The sequence below is a fragment of the Lipotes vexillifer genome, unplaced genomic scaffold, assembly GCF_000442215.2.
Source record: "Lipotes vexillifer unplaced genomic scaffold, Lipotes_vexillifer_v1.1 scaffold79, whole genome shotgun sequence".
NCBI lineage: Eukaryota > Metazoa > Chordata > Mammalia > Artiodactyla > Lipotidae > Lipotes > Lipotes vexillifer.
In genome coordinates, this window is record NW_006775678.1 from 1,248,191 (window position 1) to 1,257,392 (window position 9,202).

A 9,202-nucleotide genomic window follows, 5' to 3' on the forward strand; every position below is an offset into this window, starting at 1 on the left:
CCCCCCCCCCCCCAGACATTTTCAAGGTGAAAGGACTTTTATACGTCAAGCACAAATGCTGTTAGTGAATTATACGTTATTTATAGGGGGTTTAGTTTTAAATTAAAAGACTGTTAGTGCCTTTGAAGCAAGCTGTATTTCACAGGGTTTAAGTGGGATGAAAGACATTGTTGCAATAACTAAAACTAATTCTGTTTGAAAGTCAAGCTGTCCAGCGAAAGGGAAGCTAAAATGAGATCTTTTTATCTTATCTTTTAAACGAGAAGACTGAGATTTGTCTTTGTAGTGTTTTTAAGCAGAAGAATCTATTTTTAAAACAGTACTTAGGAATTGGGGTGAACAAAAGTAAAGAAAACTTTCGAACATAAACATTTCTCTCTGTACTTGACAGAACGGAGAAATGAAGCAGGAGTTAAGCATTTTTCCCCCAAGTGGTAAATTCACTCTTGCCTTCCAGAATGTGGGAAGGGTGAGGGTAGTAATAGGACGGTGTGATTGTGGGCATGACAGACATTTCTATAAACCAAAAAAGAAGTGTGAAGTTACAGACAGCGGTGTTTATTACATTGATTATACAACCCGGGAGAGGTGAACTCACCGCCACTATGGTCTTGGGTTTCAGACAACGCGATGTGCTTTCAGTGGCCGCTGCACTTGGCCTGTTATGCCCGCTGTGCATTTTCACCTTATAGTCAGGATTCTTTCAGGTGAACTAGGAGAGCTGACTCATATGTTTTTAAACCGCTGCTAATTCACTCTTCCCTCTCCACAGTGTCCCAGTACCTCACCCCAAAGAGTTCATCTGGGTTTATCTTCTTCCCTAAAGAGAGAGTATATACATCTTAGGCGTTTAGAGGAAGGGGGTGGGGGCAGGTATGGCTAGATGTCCACAGAAAAAGTTGTTCCTGCATCAGGAATGTCTTCTGGACCCCTTGGGGGGTTTGCAGGCGTGGAGGTTCCTCTCTGGGGTTTTCCGAGCCTTCACTCTGCTTTACTTGTGCAGGTAGGAAAAGATACTGGCAGTGTGGTGGGCGACATCCTACCATTGACTATAAGATTTAATGTTGCTGCCGCTGCCGCCATATGTGAGCACCTGTGTGTCCATAAAGCAGACAGGTCCCTGTTGTGTGTAAACTGGAGGGAGACAGTACGAATCATATACTGATCTTCCAAGTATTCATCAGAATGCCTGCCAGCTGCACTGCCAGTGTGAACTGCCAGTCGCTTAGCAAGTTGTGTTTCACGTGGTGACCCTTTTATCATTTCTTGTGGTTGTGTGTTCTGGGCCTACCACCCACTGAGTATTTGAATTTTCTGTTATGTTCTTTTTGTTCCTGAACTGACTGCCCTCTAGGATGAATGGTGTGAAACTGGATGAACGTCTTTTGCTCACCAAAATCATAAGGAGAGGGCAAATGACATAAATCCCATGTAGCTGTAAAGAAAGGGTTGAGGGATTTAGGCAGAGCCCAGCCACCACTGGGGATATCCAGAGCCTGGATCCCAGCTTTGGATAAGTGGTGGCATTAAAAAACCACCTTTCAGGCCCATTCGACTCCAGTGGGGTTTTGGGGGTGGTTCATGAGTCTATGTTTTGAATTCTCTAAAAAGTGATCTACAAACTTGGACCATCATGGCTGGTAAAGATAGATCATAGGGATGCTTCGCTAATGGTGGTTTTATTGTGAGTATTCAATTTATAAAGGCAGTATGATGCTTAAAAATAAAGCTGGTGAGGAACTTCCCTGGTGGCGCAGTGGTTAAGAATCTGCCTGCCAATGCAGGGGACACAGGTTCGACCCCTGGTCTGGGAAGATCTCACTTGCCATGGAGCAACTAAGCCTGCGAGCCACAGCTACTGAAGCCCGCGCGCCTAGAGCCCGTGCTCCGCAGCAAGAGAAGCCACTGCAATGAGAAGCCCACACACTGCAACGAAGAGTAGCCCCCGCTTGCCGTAGCTAGAGAAAGCCCACGCTCAGAAACGAAGACCCAGTGCAGCCAAAAATAAATAAAATAAATAAATTAAAAACAAACAAACAAACTGGTGACATTCAGGGATTATTCCTAAGTGGGTGGACTCTTAAGTGGGTATATTGTCTGACAGATGGATTTTTCATTGCCCATATTTTACAGTTCAGCTTCATTTAAAAAAGAAAATCATAATATCAAGCTTTCTCGCTAGATTTGACTTCATATAGATGTTTTCATGTCATCATATGCTTAGAAGTTTTGTACTTTGATGCCGGGGGTGCATTATTCCCTGTCCGGTCCTGCAGGCACCCATCTGGGAGAAAAGTGGCCCAGAGTGTTCTCTCTAGGCCAAGCAAACCATCTAGAGAAAAGTACCTGTGACTTCTGAGACATAAGTGCATGGAAAGTGATTTATTCTTTTTTTTTTTAATGATATTTTATGTTGCTTTATCTCTTTATTAATGCACTTTAAAAAAATTAATTTATTTTTGGCTGCTTTGGGTCTTCGTTGTTGCACGCGAGCTTTGTCTAGTTGCGGCAAGCGGAGGCTACTCTTCGTTGCAGTGCGCGGGCTTATCGTGGTGGCTTCTCTTGTTGCGGAGCACGGGCTCCAGGCTCATGGGCTTCAGTAGGTGTGGCACGTGGGCTCAGTAGTTGTGGCTAGCAGGCTCTAGAGCGCAGGCTCAGTAGTTGTGGCACACGGGCTTAGTTGCTCCGTGGCATGTGGGATCTTCCTGGACCAGGGCTTGAACCCGTGTCCCCTGCATTGGCAGGCGGATTCTTAACCACTGTGCCACCAGGGAAGCCCTGGAAAGTGATTTATTCTTCAGCTCCTATTGAGCCATAAGTGTTTGTTTCATCTTCAACAGTAGTTTTTCCCAACGAAGTTCTTTGAAGTGTTTGGGTGTGTCCCAGAGTGGGTGAATATGCTGAGGGTGTCTTAGCAGCTGATGATGGATTTATGGTTAATGTGAATTTTCACATTATTATGTTTATTGTTGCCTGAGTAGAAATCCTACTGTGATCCTCATATAGTTATTTTTATTAGGAATGCATGATTTTTTACAGATTGTACAAGAAAAAAATCATTAAATACTTCCGTAAAATGTGAAAGACAACTTCTCAGTGATTTAAAGCAGACTTAAAGGAGGAATGATGTAGTAAATATTGACAAGGAAAGAGTCTAGGTGTCTACAAATCACTTAGGCCGATTCTTCCATTGAAAGTTGCCTAAGATCAGCTGCGATCCTTGTTTCTTCCAACATGGATTTGCTTCTTGGTTCCCCTCTCTTCTTCCCTTCCTCTCCTTTGCTTTCTTTCTCTCCCTCTCCTTCCCTTCCCAGTTTTTCATTCTCCCTCTTCCCTTTCCTTCTCTTCCTGGCTGCTGGCCTCCACGGCAGAAGGAAGGAACAGGCCTGGAGAGATCCCCTTACTTCCTGAGGGTCTCAGAGGCAGTGTGAGTTGTCTGCAGAGCAGGGTCAAGGCCTGTTCTTACTGTAAGTCCTGTGTTCTGGTCCCTGACTTGTGTCCTGTTGGTTATTTGGCATTTGTGGTGCAAAGGCAAGTGGGACATTGCCTGTCTTCAGGCAGTTGACCAGGCCAGTAGGTAAGAAGAGACAAGTACACACACACTGTAATACATACAGAGCATAACTGAATCATAAGATGGAGTGCTCTGGGGGTTCAGGGAGGAGGAAGAGCTCCCCTACAGTGGAAGGGCCCCTTGTAAAGCCCCCAAGCAGTCTGTGTATTTATATATCCTTCATCTTTAGTAACGGCTGTGACTGTCCATTTTCCTAAAACTCTCCATCCTCCTATCATCCAGGGCTTCGTGCACATTAATGCAAGCACTTCTTTTTTTTTTTTTTTGTGCGGTACGCGGGCCTCACTGTTGTGGCCTCTCCCGTTGCGGAGCAACAGGCTCCGGATGCGCAGGCTCAGTGGCCATGGCTCACGGGCCCAGCTGCTCCGCGGCACGTGGGATCTTCCCGGACCGGGGCACGAACCCGTGTCCCCTGCATCGGCAGGCGGACTCCCAACCACTGCACCACCAGGGCAGCCCCAGTGCGAGCACTTCTTCATAGACTGCTGTCCACCCTGATCTAGCCTGGCTGCCAAAGAGAGGGCCTTCCTCCCCTGGGCTCTGTCACGTCCTTGGGTCCATGTTGTCACGTGCTGGGAGTAATTTCATGGAAGGCCTTTCTCAGCTGCCATAGCCATTTGCAAGACTGTGTTGGCTGAGTAGTGATTAGGAAACAGCTGTGCATTCCCTTAACTAGCAAAACCACTGGACTAGGGAGGGAGATGGAAGGGACACTACACTTTTCTGCCTGGAGAGTGGTTTTTTCCCCTAACACAATGGAGGGAATTAAGATTAAGTAAAAAGTGATGGAATGAGCTCCTGGGGGATTTTTGAAAATCTCAGACGGAACTTTATTAGCAGTAGACGGCCGGTGCTGGGTTGGGATGCTCACTTCTGTGGATGAATTGAAATCTGTAATTGGAGTTTTGCCTGTAATATATTGCTTTTAATGTGATATCCCAAATCTGACGGTGACTGTGTTAGCAATAATTTTGCCAGTAGAATTAAATGCTGTCAAGATCAAGATATGTTTGGAAGTAGCTTTTTGTGAAAATGGTGAGGTGAATCCAACGATAAATAACATTTTCTAGTCGTTACACCGGAACCTGCTCTTCGTGCTATAATAGTTTTGATCAGCTTGTTAGAGAGGCTACACGCTGGCCATGCTGCACGGCCTTTTGGAGGAATTACTTCAAAGCGGTAATCGTCAGGGCTTTATACCTGTTTTCCAGATGCTTGTTCACTTTGGCTCAATGTCCTGACATTATAATAAGTGCAGTTGGCAACTTGCTCTTTCGTGATAATCATCACTGTTCGTGTAAGTCCCATAGGGATGTTTATCTGCATGCTCATTGCTGATGGAATTGTTTTCTGTTCGTTTAACAGAACATCTGATCAAATTCATGACCATGGGGGATATGAAGACCCCAGACTTTGATGACCTCCTGGCAGCATTTGACATCCCAGATATGGTCGATCCCAAAGCAGCTATTGAGTCTGGACACGACGACCAGGAAAGCCACATCAAGCAGAACGCCCACGTGGATGACGACTCCCACACGCCGTCCTCCTCCGACGTCGGCGTCAGTGTTATTGTGAAGAATGTTCGGAACATCGACTCCTCCGAGGGCGCAGAGAAGGACGGCCACAATCCCACCGGCAACGGCCTGCACAACGGGTTTCTCTCGGCGTCCTCTCTGGACACTTACAGTAAAGATGGATCAAAGTCCTTGAAAGGAGACGTGCCTACCTCAGAGGTGACTTTAAAAGACTCCGCTTTCAGCCAGTTCAGCCCCATCTCCAGTGCTGAAGAGTTTGACGACGATGAGAAGATAGAGGTGGACGACCCCCCGGACAAAGAGGACATGCGCTCCGGTTTCAGATCAAATGTGTTGACAGGGTCGGTTCCCCAACAGGACTATGACAAACTGAAGGCACTCGGGGGAGAAGGCTTAAGCAAAACTGGCATCTCTACGACAGGCAACCTAGAGAAAAACAAAGTTGTCAAGAGAGAAACGGAAACAAATTCTATAAATCTGAGTGTTTATGAACCTTTCAAAGTCAGAAAAATGGAGGATAAACTGAAAGAAAACTCTGAAAAGGTGCTTGAAAACAGGGTCCACGAGGGCAAGCTGAGCTCGGAGAAGAATGACGCCTCCCTCGGCGGTGTGGTGCCCTCGAGGACCAAGCCATCCTCCAAGCTCTCTTCCTGCATCGCTGCAATTGCGGCTCTTAGTGCTAAAAAGGCCGCTTCTGACTCCTCTAAAGAACCAGTGACCAACTCCCGGGAGGCCTCTCCGTTACCAAAAGAAGTAAACGATAGCCCTAGAGCCATTGAAAAGTCTCCGGAGTCCCAGAGTCTCATCGATGGGACAAAAAAAGCGTCCCTTAAGCAGCCGGATAGTCCCAGGAGCATTTCCAGTGAGAACAGTAGCAAGGGATCGCCATCCTCTCCTGCAGGGTCAACACCAGCAATTCCCAAAGTCCGCATAAAAACCATCAAGACGTCTTCTGGGGAAATCAAGAGAACAGTGACGAGGGTGTTGCCTGAAGTTGATCTCGATGCCGGAAAAAAGCCTTCTGAGCAGACGGGGTCCATGGTGGCGTCCGTGACGTCGCTGCTGTCGTCTCCGACCTCGGCCGCCGTCCTTTCCTCCCCGCCCAGGGCGCCTCTGCAATCGGCGGTCGTTACCAACGCGGTGGCCCCCGCCGAGCTGACCCCCAAACAGGTCACCATCAAGCCTGTGGCGACTGCCTTCCTCCCGGTGTCGGCTGTGAAGACGGCCGGGTCTCAAGTCATTAATTTGAAGCTCGCCAACAACACGACGGTCAAAGCCACGGTCATATCTGCTGCTTCCGTGCAGAGCGCCAGCAGTGCCATCATTAAAGCCGCCAACGCCATCCAGCAGCAAACCGTCGTGGTGCCGGCCTCCAGCTTGGCCAACGCCAAACTCGTGCCAAAGACTGTGCACCTTGCCAACCTTAACCTTCTGCCTCAGGGCGCCCAGGCCACCTCCGAGCTCCGCCAGGTGCTCACCAAACCTCAGCAGCAAATAAAGCAGGCAATAATCAGTGCCGCGGCCTCACAGCCACCCAAGAAGGTGTCGCGGGTCCAGGTGGTGTCCTCCCTGCAGAGTTCTGTGGTGGAAGCTTTCAACAAGGTGCTGAGCAGCGTCAACCCAGTCCCAGTTTACATCCCCAACCTTAGTCCTCCTGCGAACGCGGGCATCACGTTACCGACCCGCGGCTACAAGTGCTTGGAGTGTGGGGACTCTTTCGCCCTCGAGAAGAGCCTGACCCAACACTACGACAGGCGCAGCGTGCGCATCGAAGTAACGTGCAACCACTGCACCAAGAACCTCGTTTTTTACAACAAGTGCAGTCTCCTGTCCCATGCCCGTGGGCACAAGGAGAAGGGAGTGGTGATGCAGTGTTCACACTTGATCTTGAAGCCTGTCCCAGCAGATCAGATGATTGTTTCTCCATCAAGCAATACTCCTGCTTCATCTTCCGCCCTCCCAAGCTCCTCGGGAGCCGGCACACACACTGTAACAAAAATTCAGTCTGGCATAACCGGGACAGTCATATCAGCCCCTTCCAGCACACCCATCATTCCAGCTATGCCTCTGGATGAAGACCCATCCAAGCTCTGTAGGCATAGTCTGAAATGTTTGGAGTGTAATGAAGTTTTCCAGGATGAGACGTCGCTGGCCACTCATTTCCAGCAGGCTGCAGATACAAGTGGACAAGTAGAGTATCATTTACATTTTGGTATTTCGGTGATGAGTCTGTAGACGTGTGTGCTCTATACCATGCCGTTGATTTTAGGGGTGGGAGCTCAGTTAAATGGGGGGATGTGTGTGTATATTTGTGTACACGCTCACATGTGAGAGAGGATTGTTTTCTAGAGCAATGTTGAAATATGAATCTTATTTAAAAACCAGTGGTTTTGAAGATGATTCTTTTAGACAGTTAGAAACTGTGTACTAGTTGGGTCATGGCACCTTAGATTTAGGGTAAAGTAAAGGAGTTCTTAATTGTTGGGTGATTGGAATTTACGTTGGAAGTCTGAGCTCTAGCAAGTGATAGTATGGACCCTTTGGATTAAGTGTTCAAGTCAGGCTACGTCACCAGTGTTTCTGAGACATTTATTAGCGACCATTGTGGGATTTAAAAATTTCCTGTTGTTTATAAATTATTGTCTTTTACAGTTAAACACACCCAGTTGATACCCACTTTTCAGGCATGCCTGCTTACTTAAGGTGTTGGTCTGGTATATTCAGTAATGTTCTCCACTGCAGTGAATTTAACCTTCTAACGGAAAACCCATCCATTTAAATAGAATACCCTTGAGTTTGTTTGTGGCTTTTTTTTTTTTTTTTTTTTTTTTTTTTTTGGGCCGTCCGCGGTGGCTTCTCTTGTTGCGGAGCACAGGCCCTAGAGTGCGCGGGCTTCAGTAGTTGCGGCGCGTGGGCTCAGTAGTTGTGGCGCATGGGCTCTAGGGTGCAGGCTCAGTAGTGGTGGCGCACGGGCTTAGTTGCTCTGTGGCATGTGGGATCTTCCCGAACCAGGGATTGAACCCCTGTCCCCTGCCTTGGCAGGTGGATTCTTAACCACTGTGCCACCAGGGAAATCCCTTGTTTGTGGCATTTTTGGTTTGTTTTTTGTGGTGAAGTGTAGGTTGGTGTTGGTGAGATGTATTTCACAGTGCGCGTCCGTCAGCGGTTTTATCTCTACCACTTGCTTCTCTCCATGAGGCAACTTCTGGGCAGTAGATAAATGTGTTTTACAGATATATGGAAGTAACTGGGCATGTTGAGTGAAACGAATTCAAGCTAGAGAGACCATATGATTTATTGTGCAAACCAGGAAACGTGTGATATTGGAAGGGGTGCTAGTTTGAGCTGATATACTCTGGCTCAAACTTCTGTTTTTGAAGCCCCAGTGGTAAACTAATCTTTCCCTTACTTGCCTCCACTATCTTGTGACGAGGAGCTTTATGCTGTGGTTCAGACGTCTGGTACTGTCACCGTGATCAGCTCCCCAAGGGCAACTGCTGAGTTAAGTTCTTTGTAGGATTTGAGTTTGGGGAACAAAAGATCAAGAATACCTCAGTGACTTTTCCTGTGGACATTCCGTTGAGTGGAAATGGAGACGAGAAAGAGTTTCGAGAACATTCTTGCATCGAGAACATTGGATGTTACATGTTTCATTGGCTCTGACAGTAAAGTGCTCAGGTGGCTAAGCTGGTTCAAGAAAAAGTGATTGATGCAGCCCCCCAAGCACGTCCTGGTGACAGGGCTTGGGTTCTGTCTGGGTTCCTCTTACCTGGTCACCACTTCATCAAAGGGGCAGTCTTTCTTTCTGTCTTAAAAGGATGCAGTAAAAAAAAAAAAAAAAAAAGAAAGAAAGAAAGAAAGAAAAAGCCGTTTCCGTAGTTCTCTCTGTTCTGCTGGTATTTTGTGCAGGTGGTGGAGTATGTCCCGGCTCGCACGTGCTGGTCCGTATTGGCATGTGGAGCTGCCTTGAGAGATGTCTGTTCCCTTGGGGACCTTTTCTTCCCTGTTTTCCCCTCGTTTTTGTTCTCTGTTAACCATTTAGGCTCATCCGCTGAACAGGGGTCAAATAGGGAAGCGCTTTCCCGCAGGG

General features: G+C 47.5%; 1 protein-coding gene across 2 annotated transcripts in view; it reads left to right on the plus strand.

Moving 5' to 3' along the window:
- Nucleotides 1–9,202, plus strand: part of ZNF532 (zinc finger protein 532) — a 110,419-nt gene that overhangs the window by 43,403 nt on the left and 57,814 nt on the right. For both annotated transcript variants that reach the window (XM_007450113.1, XM_007450112.1), the window contains exon 2: nucleotides 4,940–7,302. In XM_007450113.1, coding sequence (XP_007450175.1) covers nucleotides 4,957–7,302 — 2,346 coding nt within the window. In that variant the 5' untranslated portion in view covers nucleotides 4,940–4,956. The remainder of the gene's footprint in view (nucleotides 1–4,939; nucleotides 7,303–9,202) is intronic.